A 27,125-nucleotide genomic window follows, 5' to 3' on the forward strand; every position below is an offset into this window, starting at 1 on the left:
ACCAAGGCAGCGGAGGTAAAGAGCGTGGGGTCAGACGTAGGGAAGAGCCCCTCGCAGGCTGGACACCTGCTGAAGTCGACATGCGCCGGGAGGAGAGTGGTGCCAGAGGACCAAGTACCTGATTGACAAAAGAAGACAAAAAGATAGAAGTATCCAGGAAAAAGCACATGGTATTACATGGCCGAAGCCAAACCCAGGAGCGCTGGTAAAATCGGCCCGTTCCAGTCGATGTGGAAAAGGGGACCGAGTAGTGGCGCCAGTCGGAGTCAGGGGAGCGCAGGCTCCCAGGGCCATGCAACCACACGCCTCTAAATTTAAAGGGGAAGAATGTTTTTCCGGTGAAAAAGGTTCCGTCTCTCGTCCCCAGTGAGGGACGCCCATGCAGTATGGAGGAAAGGGGACAGAATTTAAGAGTATGGTTAGTGTAACATTGGCCTGATTCAAGGTTCTAGAGAGATTTTCTTCGCCCAGTAAGTCTTTTAAGTCCCAAAACCCAACCCTAGCTAAAGGCAGTTCGGAGAGGGCTCAAAGTTTTCACAAGCAGCAAAATACGAGTTCCTGTGGATTTCTTCCAGTCTCTAGAGTTATAGAATCAGCAAGTTAACAAACAAGAAGAGAGACCTTGTAAAGCACTCTAAGGGACACAACCAGCGGCTTGATTGAGAGGTAAGAGGGGGTGACTCTCGGTCCACCCGAACGCTCTGGAGTGACTTCTTGGAATCAGTTAAGCAATACCTTTTCCCCCACAGTACCTTAGGTTAGAAGAAAATGTTTGAGCTGGATGCTCTGCGATGTTGTGGATCTGGACCCGTCCTCCAGATTCTTTGGTCTGATGACTGAATGCAGGACAATGGACAGGAACTCTCAAAAGCAGTCTTGAGGGAGGACCCGGGGCACAACGCTGCGATTTTGGCACCTTTTCTGCAGCAACAACTAAGGACACTGATCGCTTGGTCAATCTTAGATTTCTGCAGTCCCACTCTCTGATGAGGGGGTCTGGGTGAATTGGATCCGATCTCTGGAGTTCAGGCTCAGCAAGAATTTGGATGGATTTGGCCTTTCTACGACGATGCACTCTAAATGGGCAGCAGGTATCCTGGCATTGGGGATCTGCATCTTTGGAAACTCCTAGGACCTCAGAAGATGGCTCAATTCAAAGTTAGTCTTGGGACTGGTTGCTCCCACCAGCCAAAGACAAGCAAAGAAAACAGGGTCATGACAGCAGTGGTCGCATCACGGTGTTGCAAAGGGTCTGCAGGCATCTCTGGTGGTCGTCTTCTTAGGTTACTTCAGCTTCCAGTGGTCGACTTACTTTTCCCTCCAGAAGCGTCACCTTTGATACAGTTCCAGCACACACTACTCTGCAATCTCATAGCATTTTACAGAAAGGGGCGTTTGGCTGTCTACTCAGGACAGCCAGACCCCCCCTGTGGGAGCTGGTCCCATTCAGGCTCTCTGGCAGACAAGGGACAGGGGGGTGGAAGACTCCTCCCCCACTTCCTGCTTGCCCAGACACTCTGGAGCCTAGGCGGGGACACCGAAGGGCTCCTGCCACAGGCAAAACCCACACTGACCTCCCCTTCCCAAAATAGTAGAAGGGCCAACTAAGAACAACCACGCTAGTAATGGCAAAAAAAGATGGGAGACCCCAAGTTGGTACTTGGGTGCCCCTATTGTGTACTACCGAGGCTATGGGCATAGCATGCAGTATAAAAACTACACAATAGTTGGTAAAACATGCCCATTGTCACCAGCCATCACAAGGAGATCTATGTGACTTAAAAGCCACTGGAGCAGAGAGAAGGGGGGATACCAGGTATCCCTTTGACACTCCACTGAAGGTAGCGTGTGCCAATCTCTCATGCTATAGAGTTTTGGAAGAGATACTAAATCTCTCTATCCTTAAGCACTGTAGTTACTCGAGGATATAGAAAGAATCTTAAAGGGGGACCCTAAGGATCCCCAGCAACACTGCCCATAAGGAGCTGCGTGCTGCAGTAATAAAAACACAGATGCCTTTAAGAGCTATGCAGCAGACCGACTCCATAGTACAGGTAGAATACAAAGAATAGAGTTACAAAAGACAGAGCCCACAAGAATGAATGTGTGGAAAAAGGCTCCACTCATTCAGGGTTGAAAGAAAAAAGGTCCAGAAGTCCAGAAAAAGGTGCTCGGGTTCTCATAAGGATATTACCGCAGCTGCATTTCCTGCGACAGAAATGTTCGCATGGGAAATGCAAACAAAATGTTTGTACATTTCTCCCGCACACTATACTGTGTAGTATTAGTGAGCTGGATGTTGTGGGGGACACCCCTGCAGCCGTTTTTTTTTTATGTTCTTTTGGGAGAGCTCCGAGTTGTCCCCAGCAAGCCCCCACAGACTTTTAAAATTATTTCATACCGATCCCACCAAAACACCTGAACACATACCACGAAAAGTTTTGGTAGTTAGAACTTTTCGTGGAGTGCGTTTTAGGTCTTTTGGTGGGGTCGGTAAATTTTATATGCACTTTTCGTCCTATTCCGCTGGAGGTAGGTTTTCCCACCGCTGGATCAAATGGAAGAAGCCCAGGAGCTGCAGGTGCAAGGACTTTTCTGGTTGGGTCCTTCCAGAAAAGAAATGCAGTAGGCACCGATGCAGGGCTCTTCTGGACACTACCAGACGGGTGATGGCAGGTTTCAGCGACAAGTCACGGAGAGTGGGCACAGCTGGATGAGTTTAGTTTGGACAGTTAGTTTTAGTTTTGGTTGTCTAGTATAGAACCTTGGGGTGCCCTAAACCCTAAAAAAAATGCCTCTGCGCAGGGCATTAAGACTAGTGGCAAAACTGTGGACCTTGGATAGAAAAGACAGCGGTGAGGGCTGCACACCCTTGGCATAGCGTAATTGCTAGAATAACGTTTGGTTAAGGTGTGGCTGAGATTTTCAGGTAATGCTTTCAATTCATAAGAAAAACACAAAACAATGCATGAGGCAGAGAACAACCCTGTATTTATATAAACCAAGTTTAGCCACTTTACGGCAGCCTGTGCCAATGTGTTAAAAATCCCAATGCATTTCAGATGCATTATCCTTCGTCAAGGCTATTCACTGGCTACGTCGGTGGAGTTGGAGTGCCTCTGATTTCATACAGAAATGGACTTGGAGTTGCTTGCTCACAAAGGAGCAAGCATCTAATGGAGTGCTAGTAACGCCAGTGAAAAGGGTTTCACGATCGCAGATGCTTGCAGCGCTCCCAAGTTCCCAAGTGCTGCTCCCATCCCTGCTTGTTTGAAGAGTTCTCAGAGACAGTCATCGCACAGAGGTGAGACTGTTGTCGTCCCTCCAGTTGCAAACAAAGGAAGCCCTCCAGAACAGGATCCCTGGATACTGCGCCACAAACTTGGCAGGAAGGCTGGCGACTACATAAGTTCCGGGCATAAACAGAACAGTGACACTTCTGGCACAGTAGCCCAAAACAGAGGTTGTCAGTACACCAGATGGTCCAGGGACGCTTCTGTTGGGGTGGTTGGGAAAAGTGCCCATGTTAGACAAGATTGTATGCAGTACCCTGTGGGTGACTGCACCAGCCGTGACCTCTTGGCAATAGTTATTCCAACCTTTGGTATAAGCATGTACTACACATGTTGGAAGAGTGACTGAACAGCCAGGCTTAAGAGGGGTCACATTGCAGCTGTAGGGTTCTTACACAGATTCACAGTGAATCCCGCCAAAGACAAAATCAACTAAGGGACCAAACCTGGTTTGGCGCGCAGAGTAAATCTCAAGAAGGACCTTTCCAATAAGAAATGGCAAAAAAAGAAGACCAGGGCCATTTTGACAAAATGGGCACCCATGGGTGTAATACTGCAGCTGAGGAGTCAGCCTGCAGTAAAAACACACAATGGATAGGAAACTAAAACTACTGCCACCAGCCATTAATTGTAGAAAGGGTACCACACATGTTACATGAAAAGTAGACAAAGGGGAAACTAAGTAACCCCTCCAGCACTCTATGATCGTGTGTGCTGGGTCTACAAAAGAAAAAAGTAAAGTTAATTTCACTTTAGTACTCTTTGAAACAGTTTATCCAAGAGCAGCATCCAGCACCAATCGGTCAGTGCCATCCTCCCACCGGGGTGCATGGGTTAGGGCCTTACATCGTGGCCAGTTCAATCTTGCTTCAGAGCCTGATTACTGCCTTGGGAGCGACGACGACATTGGCCACCTCCACTGAAAGCCGCGGAAAAGCCCCTGTAGGCTTCCTGGGTCATGGATCTTGAGAGTTGGTGGTACGAAGAGGATACACCGCCAAAGCCCTTCGAAGATCTGCCGGATTTCCCTCCTGAGGCATGAAAGGAAGGACAATGTTGCTGAAGCGTGCCCAGGCCACGGGCCGTCTCGGTCTTAATGGCCTGCAACGATTCATTGAAGGCCTTCCCAAAGAGGATGTCCCAGTCGAAGGGCATGTCGAGCACCCTCGTCTGGACCTGCTGGGGGAAGTTGGTGGCTTTCAACTAGATACGACGAAGGAGGCAGACACGGTTACCCATCGGTCAGAACCCTATGTCCGTGAGTCCAGGGCCACAGTGATGGCATGGTCAGATATCACCTCGCCCTCCTGGAGGATCTCCAGCGCCTCGACCCGCTTGTTGGGCAGAAACTCCAGCAGCAGGACCATCTTTACCACAGCTCCGGTCGTATCTGGCCAGGATTGCAAGTGTTAGCTGCCTTGACTGTCGCCGCCGCCGAGTAGATCACTTTCCTACCCATGGCATCCAACTTCTTCCCTTCGCTGTCTGGAGGAACACAGGCTGAAGACTAGGGGTTAGAGGACCTTTTTCTTGCTGCCGCCACAACCACAGGGTCCGGAAAAGGCTTCGAACGTAGGCACTTTGGAGCAGCTCCGGCACCCATTGCTTTATCTCCAGCCTATCCCTCTTCGCTGGGGCAGAGGCTGGATTTTTCATCAATGCCAGGCCTTCGTCCTAAACGTCTGCCAGAACAGTCTTCATTTTGGCCTCATGCCGTTGGTAAAGGAAACCTTTCGTCTTGTTCTCTTCTGGCGTCAGCTGGAAGAGCTCAGACGCTCTGGATACCATGGCATGGAACAACCCCACTTCGACCGAAGGACAAGCCCTCGGTGGCAGAGAAATTCAGCTGTTGTCGTCAGTGTTCATAGTCGTCCTCTCTGTCCCTGTATCCCTAGGGAGGCGAGGGGGGAGGGCATGTGTGGAGGTTGATGCAGCGGTGTAGGGTGCAGTCGCCTCTTTTTCACCGGGGACTGGCCCGGTGTCGCCGGGGCAGGGGGTGTCTTCGGCATCCTCTTCAGGATTTCCGACACCAGGGTGTAGAGGGTCAAAAGGTTGTCCAGCAATACGTCCCCTGGAGGTGTGTTGGGGGTGGGGGGGAGGAATAGTAGGCTTGTTGGGCCCAGCGCCCTAGTAGTCGGCATTTCTGCCGTCGTCCCCCTCAGCGTTGTTTTCGTCATTCCCCATGGCCTACAGAACCGGACCTCCTCATCCGAGGAAGAAACATCCGAACCCTGGAGAACGATTGAGGCCTCTTTGCCAGACGCCCCCAAACCCACCCACCCACCCCCGCGCCCCCGCCCACCGTACTTTTTTTTGCATACAGAGGGGTCGGTCCCGGGCTTAGGGTTGGCATCCTCTTCTCTGGCGTCTTCTCTGCCAGCTTGGCCAAGGCCTGCCGCCTCAGGGGGAGGGATAGTCTGGGCACCGCTAGGACCAGGTCAGCCCCCTTTGCCTTTCAGACGGTAGCTGCCAACAGCTTGATCGTCTAGAAGGAATTCGCCTGGGCCTTCAGGGGCAGGTCGGACACCTTTCCCTGCGCCTTGGTCTTCTCCGGCTTCTCCCGCAGCTTCCTTGGGTTAGCCGATTTCCTCTTCGAGGAGGAGATGGAACGATGACTGGAGATCGAGGCAGACAGTGAAGATGAGTGCACCCAGACGATGGTGGGACCCGCTTACACGGAAATCCTTATGGAAATGGACTTGCAGTGCTTGGCCTTTTCATGGGCCCCCACGGATGGAGTGCCCTCAAAGGTCTTTGAAGCCCGCTCCTAGGACCGGTCGGTCAGTCCTGGGTGAGGCATGCCCCTGCTTGCCGCACATGGTAGAGGCCTTGGTGTTGAGCCACACCGCCAACCTACTGTGACTATCCTTGATGGTTTGGCTTGGAAAATCCAAGGCAGATTTCACAATCCGATTCCCTGTGGTCCTGATGGAGCGAGGCACTGGAGGTATTTGTCCTCTACAAACCAGTTTCTCAATCCGCAGCTGGAGCAGTTTTTGAAGAGGGTGTCTCACTCCTTCTCGAATGACATGGCCCGGCGTGTGGTCTAGGCCCAATGGCCTTCTGGAATCTTTGATGAAACTTCGACGATTCTAGCCCTTGAGGGGTGTTGAAAGACGCTGACAAACAGACCCCCCACTTGCCGGTCAAAGGAGCGACAGAGCACAAAGGCTCTACTGACCAAAAATAGAACTTGTTATCGAAAAGCACAAAAACTTAGACAAGCTCATGGAGCAAAACATGAGTATTCCAAACACGTGAACGTGCAGTAAATATCTGAAGATGACTGCCAGAGCAGGGGCTTAGGGAGAGGGCAGTCATTAGCTGGGGGGAGTATGACCCAGAGCGAAGATTGGTTTAGAGGAGAACGTATATTGTCCAGTTGATATTAGTGTCAAGGTACAACTGATATGGTCTACTACCCTAGTATTACTTAAAGTAATCTAAAATTAACTATTGGTTTTGACTTCGCTATAATTAACGTTCAGTGTCTCAAATAAGGTTCTATGCTTTGGTCTGTGCACCTCCAAGCATAGTGTTGTATTTTTCTAATTGTGGTTATTTATGATGTGATAGTACCCATTTCCCCCAAGATTTATCTGGCCTCCATGTATTAAAATAAACCATTTATTTGTTTACAATACGTAGTGTTTCTTTGGGCCATTTGTATTACAATTACATTTGTACTGAATCTACAGCTCTCTCTGCCTCCTAAGATAAGCCTGGCTGCTCTGTCTACGCTACTGTTAGGGAGAATTCTCAGAAATGTGCTAATTCCATCCACCTAAGAGACCCCCAGCAACTTTGCTGGATTTTGAGGACTTGATTTTTTTAAATCTGGAGAGTGTGAGACCCTTTTTCCCCCCACTCATGTATTTTAATGTGATTACTGAACTCTGTTTCTTTTTGTTATGGAGTCTGACAAACTCCCTAAGCATCCTCTTTTACATTGCGTCACACAGCACCTTCAGTGCAGTTACACAGGGAAGTGTTCCAGATTTCCAAAAGGTTTAAATACCTTCTCTGGGATGAACTACTGTTTACCAGAGCAGTAAAGTGAAATTGTCTGTACTAACATTTGTAACTTTCTAGACCCAGCACACACCATCTTACAATAGGGTGCTGGAGGGGTTACTTAGTATTCCCTTTGTCTAGCTTGTCATGTAACATTTATGTTACCCGTTCCTCAATGAATGGCTGGTGGCAATGGTTTACTTTTAACTACTGTGGTCAGCATTTACCGCGGGCTGCGATCGCAGCTGCAATAAAGCAACCAAGGTTGCCATTTTTGCCAAAACGGCACCAGTCTTTTTTCGCCATTTCTTTGTGGAAAGGTCCTTCTTGAGATTTACTGTACGCAACAAACAAGGTTTGGTCCCTTTCTTCGCTTTGCCTTTGGCGGGATTCACAAGTGAAGCCCGCCTCTGGCTCCAGGATGTCTGGTGGGGGGAGGTGCCCGAAACACCATGTGCTTAGTCTACTAGAAGACCCAAATGCACTCTGTAGTGATTGGCCGGCTGACTGTCCGGCAAGGACAGCCACCCTGCTGGGTGACTGACAGCTGGGCTGGAATGTATAGGAGAGTACTGAATAAAAAGGCGAGGCTTTTGGCTTGGAAGGCAGAGCCGACCACTGGACGAAGGAACCGAAGAAGAATTTGAAGTGGATGCCTGCAGCAACTCCTGGACCGTTGCCTTGCCCGGTGAAGCCCTGCTGCTGTGCTGAAAATTTGTATCAACAGAGAAGCCCCTACAAGGGCGACTTCTCCCTTCGAGTTGATGGGACCAATCAACTCCAAAGTAAGCCACCTGGACATTCTGTCAGAGCTGGTTGCATTTCCAAAGAGTTGCTGCTGGAAATCAAAAGGCCAGGGAGAGGAACACCGGATTGTGTGCATTGCTTTTAAGTTGGCCAAGAGCTCCAGGAAGATCCTCCAGCCTCCCAGGAAGCAGGAATTACCGGGCCTGCTCCCCCCCACCCCCTCAACAGAGTGCGGGACCCCAGAAGCAAGGAAAGTCTATCTCGACAGCCAGAAACCGCAGTGGCGCTATTTGCGGTAGTCGGGAGGGGCTGTTACACGGTTGCGAGCGGTAATCGTCCCAGAGTGCCCAGAAGTCCTCCCTCTTGTCCCCACGACTGAGGACCAGGAACAGTGAGATCTGCAGAGCTGCACAGGAGTCATCTGCTGCACTTTTTCTTCAATACAAAGTTACTGTCTGAAAGAACGTAACTCTTACTGTAGAGTTGCTTGCATCTTCTACTACTCACAAGACTAAACCGCTCGTGGCCCTGCATTGATTTTTCTTTTCTTCAAAGACTTCTAAAACATTGTGCAAAGACTGTTCTACTTACCTACCAGAGGTGCTTCAGCTCATAAGACTTTTGCCCATCGACTTTGGCTTAACCTGTTATACTGAATGACTCTTAGGGGGGGATCCAAAAGTATTTGCCTGCTTAATATTTGTGGTCTCTTGTTTGTTCTAATAACCTTTCCCTTTGACCAAGTTCCAAGAGTATTCTAAATGCAAACGGTAAGATATTAATGTCCCCAGCACCCTAGCTATTGAAGTCACCCGAGGGTGTGGGTTGCGACTGAACCATCCCAAAAGGCTTTTTACTGATTTAGAAACAGTGTGTGTAGTTTTATAGTGTAGAGTGTTGCTTTTATATTGCTCCCTTCTGAAGAAGTCTTATTCTACCTCACTGATAAATACCTTTGTTTATTCAAGAAACCTTGTGTGCAAGTGTTTATTTGAAGACTCGTCACTGAATCTCTGTGCATCTCCCCTACAGCCCACATTGACCCCTCTTGTGATAAGCCTGGCTGCTCAACATGCTGCCAACCTGTGTAGTACAGAGATATACCAAAGTTTGGCTTTCTATTGCCAGGTGGCCAGGGTTGTTGTAGTGCACCCAGAGGGTATTGCATACAATCTTGCCTATGCACACAGGAATAATCTTTTTACATTGTGACACACAGCACCTTCAGTGCAGTGGCACAGGGAAGTCTTTCAGATTTGCCAAAGGTTTAAATACCTTCTCTTGGTTAAACTACTGTTTCCAAGACCACTGAAGTGAAATTGACTGCTTTCATTTTGTAACTTTCTAGACCCACCACACACTATCTTACAATAGGGCAAAAAAGGTAGCAGGCACTCCTCTCCAGAAACATGGCATGATAACCTGTTCAGAGAGGAGAGTTTGCAGCACACGCTTTTGCTAATTTCGGTGCTGGACTGCCCATGTGGGCGGGACAAAGAATGATCTGCAAATGGATATTTCCCCATCTGTGAAAGGTACAGTGAGTAAAAAGCAGATGGCTGTGAACACTCAAAGTGGTTAATAACCACTGAACAGGTTATCATGCTGTGTTCTTTCGAGAGAGGGGAACCTGCTACCTTTTTTGTATTTTTGGAAGGGACTTGGGGTTGGTCACCTTAAGTTACCTGGGGGCAACCAGACATGGACTCCCTGCTCACTGTGCTCAGAGAGGCACAGCGTCACCTCACTGATGAGGCCCAACAAGGCTGAAACACGTGTATGAGATTGCTGTTGGTACTCTTGTTCAAAGAGGAATTGCCATAGCATTTCGGTGCTGGACTGCCCATGTGGGCGGGACAAAGACTGATATGCAAATGGATATTTCCCATCTGTGAAAAGTAAAGTGAGCAAAAATCAGATGGCTGTGAACTCTCAAAGTAGTTAATAACCACTTAACAGGTTATCATGCCGTGTTCTTTGCTTTTTTGTATCTTACAATAGGGTCCTGGAGGGTTACTTCGTATCCCCTTTGTCTAGTTTCTCATGTAACATTTTTATGTTAACCTTTCTACAATTAATGGCTGGTGGCAGTGGTTTACTGTTTACTACCATTGAGTGTTTCTACAGCGGGCTGTAATTGCAGCAAAGCACCCATGGGTGCCTATTTTGTCAAAATGGCCCCCAGTCTTCTTTTTTGCCATTTCTTGTTGGAAAGGTCCTTCTTGAGATTTACTCTGTGCGTCAAACAAGGTTTGGTCCCTTTGTTCATTTTGTCTTTGGCCGTAATTCACTAGTGAAGCCCGCCTCTGGCTCGAGCGTGTCTAGCAGGGTAGGAAGTGAGGGAGGTGCTCGAAACTCCATGTACTTAGTCTCCTTGGTTACAAGAATTCACCCGAAGCTGATTGGATGGCTGTCCTAGGAGGACAGCCACCCTGCTGTGACAGCTAGGCTGCGGATGAATGGGCGAAACCTGCATAAAGACAAGGTCTTTTGCTTGGAAGGCAGAGTCGACCAATGGACGAAGGAATTAGTAGAGGAACTTGGAATAGACGCCTGCTGCACCTCCTGGACTGTTGGTTTGCCTGGTGAAGCCCTGCTTCAGTGCAGAAGCTCTGAATTCGCCTTGACTAGAGAAGCCCTATACTAAGAGTGGAGTGTACTGCCTCAGTTGAATGGTTTTACTAAACCCTTAGTTGTACTTCAGAAAAACTGTACTAACAAAGGGCGCCGTGGCTGACCGGTCTCTAAGGGTTCAGACATTTGAAGCTCAGTTTCTGGCGAATGGGAAACGTGTTCATTAAAATCAACAAATTAGAAACTTTGTCCATTGTTTCCTCTAAGCATTCTTTTGTCCAAGTCTGTCTTAGATGCTTCTGCTAAAGGGAAACACAATTGCCTCTGGGTATTCCCTTGGCCTTTTCTTCTTGTGAAGAGATTTTGGGGAATGGGCCTCTTCATACCGGTGTACCTCTTCAGAGGCAGCAAGAGTGTGAGGTTTATTGGCAAGTAACATTTTGCAGTGTTTTTCTGTCGAGATGTGACCTTTTTGCTTTTTCGACGGATGTTTAAATTCCATCAAATCATTCTTCCAGTGAGTTTTAGGCACGCCACTAGCCACCAATTGTTCTTTATTGCCTTGCAGTAGACTGGGTTGCTGAACTGCAGCAGACTTTTCCAGCGCTTGGTCAGTAGGCCGCAAAGTGCCTTCTGCCAGCGTGAGGCCTTCTTTCGAGCATTCCTTTCGAAGAGCAGCCTGGGGTTATGTGTTTGGGCATGCGTGCATGTGCGTCCTTATCGTCAGAGGCTCTCCGCATAGAAGCACACTGCGACTGTCTTCAGGATCCGAACCAGAGCCTTCGCTGCCCTGGCCTTCAGGATCAGACTCAGACCTGCAGCGGTTTCTACTCTGCCATCATAGCACGTGCCGCCCAACGCTTCGTTTGACGCACCTTTATGGTTTTAGGCTTAAAATGTTTACAGGATGCGCAACAGGTCTCTTGTTGATCGAGGGAGGCCGTGGTTCTTCCACGGATATTTCTTGCTATACTTAAAACAGAATTTAAACAGAGTTCGCTCCATGGTGTATGTGAATATCAAGGGAAGCAAGACAGAAGCGATAAGTGTAAGAAATGGAGGTATACATTCTTTGTAAGAAAGGAATCAGTGCCCCACTCTCCTTACGGCTAGGCCAAAGCCAGACCTAGGACGAAGCCATTTGCCGTAACGATTGTCTGGTTCAGCAGTGGAGTTCTTCTGTCGAGATGTTTAGTTGTGCAGTAAACGTCGAAATATTGTTAACAGTAGCTATAGGACTATGCGAGAACACGTCTAACTACAATGATGGAAAAGAAATAATCTGAGCGACCTCGACCCATGAGGGATCATGGGTACAGCCAGCGTCACACTAGGGATAAGATTACAAACACGCCCAGTCGACATCCCTTTAACTTTGAAAACGTCATCTGTAATACTCCACTAGATGTCGGCCTAAGCAAAGCATGCAATTCCAAGCAGATCCACAAGCCTCAAATCTGTTTTATAGTAAGTGTGTGACTGTATTTTACTAGAGGTTTTACTTGATTAGTGTGCATTTTAAAGACCTTATAAACCATTCTATATTTGTGTACTTACCGGTCTAACTTGAATCATTGCTGTTCTGTGTGGACTCATTGTAGCTCTAGACCACTCTCACAGGCCTCATGAGACTAGGACTTGGTGCTCTGCTACCTTGCCTTATTTGGTCTTGGCTAGTGTCTCCCTATTCACCATAATATGTTGGCCTGAAAATTCATCTAAACTGGCAGTACCGCCATAATGTCCCTTCCCACAGTGAAAACCTCAAAGAATGCCTAAAACAAAAATGGCCAGGTCACATGACTTGCCAGTCAAATTGCTCAGGGTTTCAGTGGCTACACTGGCATGAACATTTACACAGATAACAGCGGCCTACGACCCAAATGGTTTCTGAGTGGGAGCTCACCTATGCAACATGGGGAACATTTCTTCCCTGGTAACTATATTGGCTACTCAGGGCATAATACCAAAATGTATTTGCAGGTTGCCAGGAGTCCTCGGAGGAAAAGGCATTCATGAGAGCAAAAGTGAGTCAACACCAAAATGTCAGCCTAATGTCTAGCGGACTACCAAAGAAAGCAAATGGAGACCCAACAATGGATGTGCACATTTAACAATTACTCTCGTAATTTGGGTTTTACCATTTTTCCTGCACAGTTAGATAAAAATATGTTTTCCAAATATATTGAGTAGACTTCAATTAATGACAGTATAACATGTTAACACTGTTCCTTTGAATACAGTGCTCCCACCCAAGAGTATTGTCCCATCTGCTCTGACACGTTTACCATTAGGAGTGTCAGGTGGAGTGGAGGAAAAACCTGTTATGTTTGGGGTCCTTAGGACAACCTGAGCACAGAGCTCTAATGAACAAGTCTAACACTTGGCCACAACTAGCCCACGTGTGCTCGGGACTCTCCAAAAGTATGGCAGTGTTGCTTAAAGCGGGGTGGTTAGCTAGGGGTCTTGAACACAGGCCTGAGGAAATTTCTTCCTGAAAACACAATTGTATCATTTATGACTGCTTAAAATATTACTCCCCCAACCCCCTTGAAGGAAGGAAGGTTTTGATTAGGTGCGTCCAATCACTGACAAAATCGTATTGCACAACATGGCTATCCAAAATAAGAAACAGGAATAGATAAACAGAGACTGAAGAATTAGCGAATTAAGGGATGTTGAATAAAACAATGGACAGTATAGGGCCAATTTACGGTGTGGTATTTTGTTTTGTTGTACTTACTATATGGCATTGATGCACTGCTTGCAATTGAGGAAGCATCACTGCAGGTTGAAGCTGGGGAAGGTGGAGGGCCCATTTCTGTTTTAACTGGTTCTTGCTTGCATTCCAGCCTAAATAGTAAACATTTGCATTAAAACACAAACAGTACTGAAACACTATCTCTAAATGTGTCGATTTGGGAGATTTACAAGTGAAAATGTGGGGAAAGCATTAACCAATATCATCCATGAGCAGCTTTTCTATGCAGCCAGATCACACTGCATAATCCCTCCAATATGAACAGGCACATGGCACATGTACTGCTACAGACTCCACCCCACTGGATATCTGTACCTCTGTCATGCTCTCTTGCAATATTATAGGCAGAAGTTTTGATTGCAAGACCTTTGGGAGAAAGAAGTTGCTGCACAAGAGTCTCGATAGTCCATAGCTTGTACTTGCACACCAGTACTAAAAATAATAGATTCAATTAAAAATCATAAAATACAACTGAAGAAAATGATGAAGTTTCAATATGCTCTTGTTAGAACAGATTGTCTGAAGTCCACCTAAGGGCTTAGTAAAACCATACAACAGACAGTCCAAAACTCCATTCTTAGTATAAGGCTGTACCACCCGAGTGTTTGGTAGCGTAGACAGAGCAGTCAGGCTCATCTTAGGAAGGAGAGAGGGCTGTAGCTTGGTACAAAGAAATTGTAGCATACATATGGTCCAAATAAACACTGAACACTTTTTATTGTAAAAATAAATGCTTTATTTCAAAACTAGTAGGCCAAGGTGAATCTTGGGTAAATAAGTACTCACATTTTTTATAAACACAATTATAAAAACCAAACAGTATTTCTCGGGAAGTCAGACCTTATAAAACACATTTAGTATAGGACACCTATTCATGAGGAGTAAAACCACAAGTTACTTTTAGATTACTTTACACTAAGTCAATGGTAGTAGACCCAGTCAGTCAAGCAGTGCCACTCAGTTAAGGAATCGCTTAAAACCCTAACCCTGTTACCAGGATACATTTCTGAATAGTGGAACACAAATTCATGTAACAGTATAAACCTTACACTACCTTCAGGATAACCTCAGTTATACCAGTTGAGTAAGACGTTTAGTGTAATATACAATTACAGTTACTTTTCAGGTCAGTGGAACACAGACTATGGGAAGCAATAACTACCTTTTTTAGGATGGCACAAGGCAGACCCAGGTTAGTAAAACCCACAATACACTTATGAATTGCACACTGCTATTCAAGGCAAGTTAGATTTAAGGGACACTTCTTCTAAACCAACTATACAGCAAGTTAGGGGAAGCAAGACCCAGTTGGTAAACAAACACTTATTTTCTGAAAGAAATAGTTTGGTGAAGCCAACAGCATTACTTTTGGGAATAGAGGGACACAATTCGCAGATGAGTAAAATAACCTTACATAAACCTTTAAGAATGGCAAAGCACATTCAAGGTAAGATGTTTAACTGCTCAATCTCAGAGGAACAGTTACCAACCAACCCTTTCACAAGTAAGTAACTTTTAAACCGCTTGCTATACTTCAAGAACGAATTCTTTTTGTATACAGTCCTTCCCTCGTCTATTGCAGGAGTTCTCTCAGCGGCAGAAGAGGGATCCTAGTGGTCTATGTGTCAGCTGCAGACAGGATGAGATGAGGTTCAGTTGCAGGGAAAGTCGGAGTTCCTGAGGAAGTCTCTTCAAACCAGTATTTAACTGTAAAATTAGTTAGCGTCCAGGGACTTGCGAGAAGGCAACCTAGAAGGATTCCAGCAGTGGGCCTGGGTGAACTGGATGAGAGGACTCCAATCACAAGAAACACCGGAAAGCTTCCTCTTCGGATTCCGGTCCAGTGGTAGACTTGTCAGCAGCATCCAAGTTCAGAGTTTTTATCAGGATCTACAGCACAACCTCTGCATTCACTCCCTGCATTTTACAGCAAGGAGCGGTCTGGCTGTCCAGTCGGGACAGCCAGCACCCTCACCCCCTATGGAGTTGGTTCCCTTCAGGCAAGGTGAAAGACATAGGGATGTGGAGTTTGACTCCTCCCTCGCTTCCTGCCTTTCCAGACACTCTGGAGCCTGGACGGGGAAACCAAAGGATTCTCGCCGAAGACAAATTCCACTGAGGTCGTCCCTGCCTAGAATGGCAGGGTAAGACCTCAGAAACAGCAAGCACACAACTAATGGAGAAAAAAGCACAGAAGGAACCCACCATTTTAGAAAAATGGTGGCCCTTTTGTGCATTCGAGGCTGAATTAACAGTCTGCAAGTAATACAAACTAAATGTCATGAAGGTAAAACCACTGCCACCAGCCATTCATGTAAACTCGCAATTGTAACAAAATGTTACAAGGAAAGTAAGAAAGGGATACATTGTATCCCCCCAGCACTTAACAAAAGGTGTGGGTGCTGGCTCACTATACAAAATGTAAAGACAATGAAACTCTACCTTTACTACGGGAACAGTAGCTCACCCAAGTACCTTAAAGAGAAATTAACAGGGGAGCCCAAAAGTTGTAGGCAACTATAACTTCAACCATACACTAAGAGAAATACAAAGGTCAACCATAAGAAGAGTAAAATACTAGGTGAGAGGGGCATACAGATTCCCCTTCACCTAGGGACAAGGTAAAATAGTTACCCAGTCGAAGCAAAAAGTTGATGGAGGTAATCTTACCGAACAACTCTTCAGACCAATATAATCTTTATCATACCGATCCAAAGACTATAGACGGTGGTTAGCATTGGTATTCGCAAATAGCGTAATTAGTACCTAATTTAGCTGATCAATTATATCAGGAGGGCATAATTAACGCAGCAGAGGATGCCATGATTATCTTGATGGGAGGAGCTTGGGGCATGCTGCATTGGAAGTGCTCTCCAGCTTGCAAGAAACTAGCCATCTGGGAATATAGGCCTTTGCTGTCCGGAAGTAGAACCTCTGTTATATGAGAAATGCTCAGTCTTATAGAGGAGGAAAAGATAAGATTATTCTTCCGACAGATCTTTAAAATAACGAATGCAGGCTGGCCTGAACATTTTCAGATTGCCACTACGTGGTACAGAGCAAATCAGAAGCAGGTGACATAACAGCTGCTTGGGGATCTTTAGAGCAGTAAGTGATGTCAGCGGATCCAGGTAGGTTTTTATGACCAGTCTTCCTCGTATTGCCCCATTCAGAACAGGACATTGTGCAACACTGACAACTACTCACTCACATCCTCACTAGCCAGTGAAAAATAGTTGTAAATATATGTAAAGAGGCCCATGCAGCCACCTGGCAAATTTAAGGGCAAGTGTAAATGACCTTTTCTTTTTGCAACATTCCCTCCATCGATTTCAAAGGAGACCCCAGCATATTTGCCTACGTTGTGGTATCCTGGCTGATTCTGGTGTAAGTGGAGCTTTTTTAAAAAACATTTTTAGCTCAACTCACCTGCTCAAAGCAATGATAATTCCTGAAGGCTGATAGTTCAGGTCGTTTTATCAGCCTTTCATCCTTTCCAGGTTGAAAAAATGAATACTCATTTTGATTGGGTAAATAACTGATCAAATAGATTCCTCAAATCTGGCCTGGTGGACAGATTTCAGGAGGCTACCCTGGTTATAGTGAACCCTGGTTAGCCAAATCCAAATCAAGACAAGCGTGGAGAGTGGTCAAGGCTTAGTCTCAGGAAAGGTGTGGGAGATCAAGGGTCAACAATGAGTCCGCACAGTGAAATACACAATGATTCTTAGACAGGCAAGTACAAAAACACTATATTTACAAAAGGCCAAAAACCAACAAAAAAAAAATGAATATAACAGTTATCACACAACACTAAATGTAAAACATATATACATTCACCTTTGGTTACAGAAATGAACACAATTCACCTAAAACGAAGCCAAGTAGTTATGCAATAGGAAAACCTGTTTACAGAATAGAAGGCTTTAAACTTTATAAATCCAATCACCAACTTGAGTGTCCTGGAGTCCAAAAAGTCAGTTCCTTTAGGAGGGGGGGACACAATTAGAAAATGATTTTAGGGTGGTAAAGAAAATTCCAGAAGACTACAAGGCTTTTACAGTTAAGGTACTTTTTCTATCTTTTAGAACAGCTTTTTAATTAAATGGTTAAAAAGCAAAGGAATTAAATAAATCAAAGTTCTTCACAACATTTTAGAATGGAGGAGATGGGGGCAGCTGCAAGTATAGCGATTAATCACAACCATTATTCCGATGTTCCAAAGTGACTAGGAGGTCTACTGGGAGTTAATGGAGGTATGATTTCCCACTGCTGGATCCAGTAGAAGATGCGCAGGAGCTGAGGGTGCAAGGAACATTACAGTCGGATCCAGGAGCGGAGTGCAACCCTTTCCGAAGAGGAAATGCAGCAGGCACCGATGCAGGGCTCTTCAGGACACTACCAGATGAGGGCTGGCTGGTTCCAGCGACAGTCATCGCACACGGGCGACAGCAGGCATCGCTCCAGTCGCGAACAAAAACTGTCTTCCAGCACCGGATCCCTTGATGCTGGGAAGATGAAACCTGGAAGGAAAGTGACTTCTAGGACTGGCTTGCGACCACCGAAGTTCCAGACAAAAATGCAGAAATAGAAGGTTACTCACTGAAGTACTTCTAGTCTATAATCCCCTCTCCTCAATACTCTATGGGCATCCCGGTGAAGAGACAGAACCATTTTGCTTAGAAAAACTGCTTCCAATTTAAATTTAGAGCATGCCCTTAAACAAAATTTCAACACTGCGACCTGGTGGACAGATGTTCATGAGGCAAACCTAGTTAGTGAACAGGGACAACTCTGGGAACTGTAGCAAAACCAATCAAGGTAACATGGAGAGCAGTCAAGGCTGTCTCAGGAAGGGGTGAGCCTGGTAAAATGCCCACAAGGTAAGTAATCAAGGATTACACTTAGATAAGTAGTTCTAGAAAAACTACATTTATGGGCAAACAGATCATAAAAATGACAATAAGCAAGTGACATCACACAACACTCATAATAAAATACATGTAGCCAGTGAAATAAAACCACAATACCCCAACCCCACAATACTGAAAGAAAAGCTAATGATTACATTTGCAATAGCAATCCACAAGAATACAACCCTAACTTTAGAAGTCCAATCCTTGTCCAACCCTTACTTGACTGGGGCCTTGTGCCCTAAATGTTGACCAAGTTCCAAGAAGTTTTGGGAGCTGGGAAAAAGTTAGGAGGCAGGTCTTGTGGGTGGGAGAAAGGTTCCAAAAGTGCAGGTAAGGATGTATCCTAGCAGACAAAACCGTTCCCAGCTGTCAGAGGGCTTTCAGCAACATGTTTTGCCAAAGCCAAACAAAGGTAAAACTTAAGTGTTCATAACTTTTATAGGTGAGATAGGAGTGAAGGCAAGTACTGCTGTAACTCAACCCGCTCCTACGGTTTCTCTTCAGACTTGGCAGGTCTTCATATTGTAGTCAGAGGTTGGTTTTCCCGTCATTGGTTCTGGTCGCCAAAGCCCAGGAGTTGCAGGTGTAAGAGCTGTCTGGGTTGGAGACAGAAGCTGGTGCTACCTGTTTCAGTCAATGACAAACTCACAAGGATGCAGCACTCCTGCCAGTGTGGACCAGATGCAGGGAGGCCGGTTTCAGCAATTGTCACTTGTGCACAGAGACACAAAGGGACAAAGCTGTCACGGTCACACTCTGCCTCCTATTTCGGGTCACGTTGTAGCTGGATATGGCAGAATTACGCAGGGGAGACCCAACATCTCGTAGGGTTGCATTAGTCCACAGTCAAGTGCAAATTGTTTTGCCCTTTAAACAAATCCTCTGAGCTCTCCATCACCTGGTTACCCACCTTTGAGTTTTCGCTCTTGTAGCACAAGCCGGGCGGGGGCGGGGCGGTGGTGGAGATGTCCCTAAAGTTCTGAGCCTAACCACAGAACCACAGCACCACACAGAACCACAGCACCTCTACCACGGGTAGCCCAAACTGGAGTTGGTTAGTCCGCAGGATGGTTCCAGTAATGCTTCTGAAGAATTAAAATGGCTGGGCACCAAGCAAACCTCAGGAATGGTTAGTCCCACCACTCCAGGGGTCGATGTCAGGATCCCATGGAACATTTCCAGATTTTCAAAGAAACATTACTCTAGAAAACTTATATTTAGGAGATTATCATCACATATATATGTAGGAGTAATGTTTGAGTGATGTTTGAGTGTTGGTTCTGAATTAAACATGTTACAATCTATATAAGTTTCCTTAATGATGATCAACTATTCAGGAAGCGCCTATTTCCCCAAGCCAAGATGGAGGTTCAGTTCAACAACAGTGATTGGAGGAGAAGTGCTGTGAGGTAGTTTGGAACTTTCACTAAGATTCTAAACTGTCTTTCATTCCAGTTTCCATTGAGGAAGGTTGCAGTTTTCATAGGTCTATGATATTTTAGTATAAGAATATTTAGTAATTTGTCATGTGAAGAAAATCTAGAGAGAAGAGTTACTACAGTAAATTCATTTAAGAAGTCATCATTATTTCTTCAAGGACTACATACAGATGAAGCAAGTTAAGTTTTAATGTGAAATGCAAATACTTTTGATTTTAACTCAAGAAGAAGTTATTTTTTAAAGAACTAAGAAACTATTTTTTTCTGCAAATTTAAAAAGAACTTTATCTGTGTTAACCTGCACGTGTTATTGAGATAGAAGAAACTAATATACGTTTTATTTTTCACTCGCGGATGTTTGTGTGAAATATTATTGAAAGATGCTGGTTTGGTATCTAGTTATTTAATATAGTTATTTGTGAATAAGATCAGCTTTAGATTTTACTTTAATATTTTAGAATTAGTTTCGATTGCAGGCTCTCCGTTTCTTTCGTTTTATTAATACGTTATATTTTGAGGAAAGGACCTGCTTGCGTGAGTTGTGTGCGTTCAAATTCTTGAGTTATTCATTTCCTCGTTAGGCGTACTGCGTACTAGCGTTTCTGGTGGCGCTGTGTCGGAGTGTCGGCATTTTTTGTGTGCGCTTTTCTTTGAGCTGAGTTTAAAAAAAACTAGTATATCTATTTCCGTAAGCGCGGTTATTTTCGCTTTGCGTCTTTATTTTTTCCACTTTCGTTCTGGTTGCGCGTAGCGTCAGGTTCATCTGGTCAGCTGATATTTTGTTTCCAGAGCGTCAAGTCATCGTCAAGTCATCAAACTCATACTTAGAGCTTCGGAATTCTTCAGAATTAAACAAGGATATATTATAAACATTTTTTCCTTCAAATGAGAATCACAAGTAAGAAAGTTGAAGCCATATATCAGTTGAGCTTTAATATTTTTGTGACTTATGGAACATACTAGACCAAATATTTATTCCATATTTTTTGTTCATCTGAAAATAAAAATAAAGTGGAGACTACAAGTGACTTCAATTATAAGCAAAACATTCTTCAGAAGGTTTAATGAATTTATATCTACAAGCAAATTCTATTCAGATTTTCTGCTACATATTAAGCTAAAAGAAATAACCAAAATTATTTTATTCTTGAAAACTTGAATTACATATTACTTAGAAGAAATAAAGAAGAATATCTCGAATACTGATGCCTATCAGCAATCGAGCATAGGCAGCAGGTATAAGATTATAGGTTATAATAATAGCAATAGAAGTAGTAAATATATAGAAAAGAGTTATATTAATTTATGTATTTATGTGTTTAGATTTTCACAGACACTTCATACTGATGAAACTTCCATCCATCCAGTTCAAGAGAAGTAAAATATCTAGCAGTGTCTAACTATTTGGGAGCCAGTGAAGATCTGCAGTTATTTTCTCCATATTCCCCTTTCCCCTGGGGTTTGCCAGCTTGGTAGTTTTATCTACTAAGAGATTATTGAGCAGGCATACTTTGGGGGTCTGGTGGGCCAGCATCACTCCTGCCAGAAGATTCAAGACAGGACCTGACAGTCGAACAAAGTACCACCAAAGGCATACTGAAGATCATCAGCCAGACAGGGCTCCACCGGGACTGCAGCAAAAGTTGGTCACCAGGCTTCTGAGGACAGTCCACGAGTCTTCCACGGTCTTCAGAGCTGGGCAGGATTTCTCCAGGATCTCTTGGGCATCGCTGCAAGACTCCACTTGTCCAGAAACCCAGGTGAGTTACTCAGCTCACCCAATGGAAGATCTGCCCCTTTCACACACCCCAGCAGTGGTCCAACAATCGAACATATGCCTCAAAGATTCAGTTTCCAACCAACAATACCTACAGAACGGGCTGATAACTGGTGTGCATCAAGTTTAATTTTATCCTTAAGAATCCTCCCAGCTTGTGGCCCAACAGTGATTCTTTTTACCACAAACGTTTTTTTAACATTGTGCAAGACTTGTGCTATCTTCAAGAGGTGCCTCAGCTGCCCTAGACTTTGCTCAATTGATAATGGCTGTCCTGGCTCACTGAAGACTCTTCTTACCCTCTGACGTGTTTATCTGTCCCTCAAAAGAGTGAGTGTGTGAGTGTGTGTGAGATCCCAAAAGGGTATCTACTTACGTAACTGAAACTGAAGGTATTTTTAATTGTTGCATATTGCCCTTTCTAAAGAAAGCTTATTTTTAAACTGTTAAATTAATAAATATTTTAATAAGAAGCCTTGAGTATAAGTGTTTCTTGAATACCCGTCACTGTGAATCTCTGTTGCACTTCTACAGCTCACATTGTCCCCTCTTCAGATAAGCCTGGCTGCTCAACACGCTACAAAAACTGTGTAGTACAAGTTTATACCAAAGGTTGGGTTTCCTATACTTGCAGTCAAGAGTTGTTAGTAGTGTTCCCAGAGGGCACTGCAAACAAACTTTGCCCAACAGTCACTCTACCAACTTGTGTAGTACAGGCCTATCCTAAAGAATGGGTTACCTATTGTCAAGAGGACAAGGCTGGTATAGTCTCCCATAGGGTCACTACATACAATCTTGCCTAACAGCCTCCTCTTCTTCTATAATATGCACAAGTTGCAAGAATTCACGGGAACTCTGACGAGCTTTCCCTTTTTTCTTGGACTTTCTTGCCCGTTTACCGCACCCCTCCACTCTCAGATGCCATAACTGGTTTAGTCATTGGAATAGGTGTAGTGTCAGAGGTTGCGCTTATACCACTCACTTTCTGCTACCTTCCCTGGGACATTTATTTTGTTGCAATTCCCCACAATGAGATTGAATGGCCGGGATCGCTGCACTTGTACTTTACGCTGCAGCTGGAGAGATCAAGGTCACCGTTTCCAAAGCAACCCTAGGCTGTTTGAGTACAGTCACAACCTCATCTCCACTGTTCAAGCACCAAATGTGTCTGTCCTCAATCTTTATACCCAATTCACTCAACATCAAAGTATGGGCCTGCACTTCATTCTTGATGTTTTCATAAAGGTCAACAAAAGCGCTCAAAACTGATTTTAGAGCCGAGAGAGGGTGAGGTTAACTTTATTTTTTTCATCCATATCTTGAGTATGGTGCATTCCAGATCTGCTGTGCTCCATCCAAGTGGACATAGATGTAATGCCGTCACTAGATAGCTCTGTGAGCAGGGTTGGGTTCCTGTTTGTAGATCACCTTGATTGGCAGATATTGAGGCGTCAAACAAATGGACTGGATGGGTTAAGTCCTCATTCAAATCACCCAACACCCTGTGTGACAATAGATTCTCAGTTGCGGCCAAGATGCTTGTCATTTGAACCTTCCTCTATGGTTGTCTTTAAAATAGTTGGAATGTGCACAACCTCTGCACTAGCTCCATATTTGGGGAAGAAGTCAGTGATTTATTGGGCAGCAATCGGGGTTATGTTTTCTAGGTGTTCACGTTTCTCCTTTTTTCATTGGCAATAAACAGTAATGCGGGATATCCCACATTTCTGGTCGGGTCCATCTCCTGGTTACAAGACATCTCTGCCACCAAAGGTGCAGATTCCACCACTGCCACCTCCTCAAAAATTACTAAAGTTGGGTCAGGGTCAATTACCTGGTATTCCCTCACCGAGTCAGGTGTAATTGATGTGACTCGACTCCTTAGTGAGTAGAACAAGTTATTTTCTTACCTGGTAACGTTCTTTCGATGGGATGGTCCGACGACGTATTCCATATCTATGACATGTAATCACCACAGCTGTGCTGCTTCGGAAACTTTTTTTGGCGTCTGTGTCCTGCGTCGATGACGTCGATGCGCCGTGTCGAGGACCTCCTTTGACGTCTGACGTCATCCGATGTGATAAGTAGGACGCACGACGCCCGTAGCCTCAGTTGTAGTTATTTCCACCAGAACGTGTGACATTAGTCAACTGCCAGTCAGACACAAAGCCTTGCGGAACGTAAACTGCAATCGCAAAAGAAATTCTGCAGCGGGGAAGGCAGGGAGGGAGCGATATGGAATACGTCGTAGGACCATCCCATCGAAAGAACGTTACCAGGTAAGAAAGTAACTTGTTCTTCGAGGGGATTGGGTCCTCCGACGTATTCCATATCTATGACAGACTCCCAAAGCAGTACCAGAGCAAGGAGGAGGATAAGAATTTAGAATCAAAATTTAGAATTGCCATTCAAATAGCAGAGCATAGGACCGCCTTGCCAAAGGCCAGATCCTGTCCTCGGATGGAATCGAGGGAATAGTGCCGTAAAAATGTATGTACTGAAGCCCAGGTGGCTGCATCACAGATGTTGCGAATAGCAACACCCCTCTGCAGGGCAGTAGATGCCGCCATACCCCTGGTAGAAGGGGCCCGCAAGCCAGCCGGTGGGTCTTTACCCGCGAAGCGGTAACACTCCGAGATGGCCAAAATAATCCAGCGAGACTAAGTCTGTTTCGTCACAGCCTGTCCCAAACGCTTTCCAGCGTAACCAATAAAGAGTTGATCGTCCACTCTGACACTGGACATGCGTGAAACATAAAAGCTTAAAGCTCTCCTAGGATAAAGCCTATGGAGCCTCTCCTCTTCCTTACCAGGATGCGGAGGAGGATAGAATGCCAGAAGAACAACCTTCTGGGCCAAATGAAATTCCGAAACCACCTTCGGAAGAAAAGAAGGACGAACACTAAGGACAACCCTTGTCCTTGTGAAATACAGTCAAGGGTGGCTTAACTGAAAGTGCCTGCAACTCACTCACTCTGCGAGCGGAAGTAACCGCAACTAAAAACACAGTTTTCAGAGTTAACAGCCTCAAAAGGGCAAGAATGCAAAGGCTCAAACGAAGCACCCATAAGAAACTTAAGAACAAGGTTTAAATCCCAACCGGGCACCAGGAAAGGTGACTGAGGGAACACATTAGTGAGCCCTTTCAGAATCTGTGAAATTAAAGGGATTTTAAAGTAGGAACACTCTTCAGAGGAGCGCTTAAAGATGGACAGCGCTGCCAGGTAACCTTTAATGGTACCCACTTGCAAGCCCCTGTGGGCCAAAGAAAGTAAAAAGGACAGAACCATGGGGATGTCACATGCAAAAGGATCCACATTCTGAACTCTGCACCAGTCGCAGAACTTACGGCAACAGTACAGAGACTTTGTTGCTGGCTGTCGGGCCGAGAGCAACACCTCCATCACGTCTTCAGGGAGGTCCCAATCCTTATACCTCAACCTTTCAGAAGCCAAGCGTGAAGGTTGAGGGATCTGACCTCTGGATGGAGAACCTGACCCCCCTCCCGTGAGAGCAGATCGTCTCGGTAGGGAAGACGACGTGGAGGGAAGATGGACAAGTCGAGAAGGTCCGGGTACCACGTCCTCCGAGCCCACGCCGGAGCAATAAGGATCATCCGGGAACCGAACTTCCGTAACCTCCGCAGCACTTGCAGGATGACTGGGACTGGAGGAAACGCGTACAGCAGCGGGAATGACCACTCCACCACAAACGCGTCTCCTAAGGCTCCTTTTGGAGGAAATTCCCGCGAGCAGAACCTCTCGCACTTCCGGATGACACTGGAGGCGAAGAGATCCACTTGAGGGGTCCCCCAAAGGGCGAAGATCTCCAGGAGAATCTCCTGAGCCAACTCCCACTCGTGGGAGCGTCTGGGCATGCTGAAACTTGTGCACCATCTGCTGAATGTGAAGAGCCCTCACCTGGGGAGGAAAACGCTGCCCCAGGGAAGTGTTGAGCACTGCTCTGATGTACTGGAGCCGCTGTGTTGGCGTCAAATGGGACTTCTTTAAATTGAGGGAGAAGCCCAGTCTGTGAAGGGAGTGGCAGGTGACGGACAGATGATCCAGGACTTGCTCGGGAGAGCTCCCCTGATCAACCAATCGTCCAGGTAGGGGTAGACGTGAATCCCCCTTGCCTGAGATGCGCTGCCACCACCACCATGAGCTTGGTGAAAACCCTCGGGGCGGAGGTCAATCCGAACGGCAGGACCCGAAACAAAGTGCAAGTCGCCAACAGCGAACCTCAGGCACTTCTTGTGCTTGGGATGGATCGGCACATGGAAGTAAGCATCCTTGAGGTCGAGAGACACCAACCAGTCCTGAAGCTGAAGGGCCTGGAGGACTTGAGAGAGAGTAACCATCTTGAACTTGTCCTTCCTGAGGAGTTTGTTCAAACCGTGCAAGTCCATGATGGGTCTCAATTCCCCGTCTTTCTTCGAAATCAAAAAATAAGGGGAATACCATCCCTTGTTCCTCTCTGCTACAGGCACCAGTTCTATGGCACCTTTCTCCAGCAGGGCTTAAATTTCCTGCGCAAGGAGCGGATCCAGACTCTGCAAAGAGGTTCCCCGGTGGATTGTTGCGAGGCTTCTGCCGAAAGGGAAGACAGTAGCCGTGGGTTATGATCTCCAAAACCCACACATCTGAAGTAATGGCACGCCACTCTACAACCCCCAACCGGCGAACCATGGGACATGGCCTCATGACTGAGTGGTAGCGGCTGCGGCATTACCCGAGGGCAAAGAGGCAACTGCCCGAGCGGCCTTGGCACCACGGTTACCCTGTCGTCCACCTCTGGTACCCCTGCATTGACCTCTTTGACTGCCAGCTCCTCTCGCTTTACTGAAGGACGAGTAATAGCGAAAGGAACCACCCCTCCATTGCTGTCCCCTAGGACGAAAAGACGGAGGTTGGCGAACTGCAGCGCCCAACGACATCGCTGCAGCTTTGGAGGTCTGTAACCTCTCAAGGCTCTCGTCAGCCTTGCTGCCAAAAAGGTGTTCACCGTCAAAGGGCATGTTGAGGAGTCGGGACTGCACATCAGGAGCAAACCCCGACTTCCGCAACCACGCAAACCTGCGTATCATGGTGCTCGCCGCCATGGACCTGCTGACGCATTCAGCCATGTCCAAACCCGACTGAACAGACTCACACATGGCATCCTTACCATCCTGGACCATAGCAAGGAAACCATCCCATTCGTCCCCTTCGGGAATATGTACAGCCGCTAACGCAACACAGTTCCACAGAGTGTGTGTGAAACGAGACAAGGCGCAAATGGAGTTGGCCGCCTGAAGCGCCATACCACCAGAAGAAAACACTTTCTTCGCCCAGCCATCAAAACGTTTGTCGTCCCCATCAGAAGGGATGGTAGGGTACGACGCCTGCTTTGCCGGGGCCGTGGCCGTCTGCACCACCAAACTCTCCGGAGTGGGGTGCCTGGTCAAGTAGCAGGGGTCGCTATTGGCTGGACGGTATTTTTGCGACAAGGACCTGCCCACTGCCAGGAGACTCTCCGGAGCAGTCCAAGCCGCCGCCGCCGCCCTTCTCTGTAGAGCCATATGAAACAGCAGTACCGGGTCAGTTGGGGGACCAACATCAAGGAT

The 27,125-nt window shown here is 46.2% G+C and overlaps 1 protein-coding gene across 9 annotated transcripts in view; it reads right to left on the reverse strand.

Annotated features, from left to right (window-relative positions):
- UBR5 (ubiquitin protein ligase E3 component n-recognin 5) overlaps nucleotides 1-27,125 on the reverse strand; it is a 2,447,509-nt gene that overhangs the window by 1,866,672 nt on the left and 553,712 nt on the right. For all 9 annotated transcript variants that reach the window (XM_069621460.1, XM_069621458.1, XM_069621459.1 and 6 more), the window contains one exon: nucleotides 13,372-13,481. In XM_069621460.1, the coding sequence (XP_069477561.1) occupies nucleotides 13,372-13,481 (110 nt within the window). The remainder of the gene's footprint in view (nucleotides 1-13,371; nucleotides 13,482-27,125) is intronic.

The sequence above is a fragment of the Ambystoma mexicanum genome, chromosome 5q, assembly GCF_040938575.1.
Source record: "Ambystoma mexicanum isolate Mex_15411 chromosome 5q, UKY_AmexF1_1, whole genome shotgun sequence".
Classification (NCBI taxonomy): Eukaryota; Metazoa; Chordata; class Amphibia; order Caudata; family Ambystomatidae; genus Ambystoma; species Ambystoma mexicanum.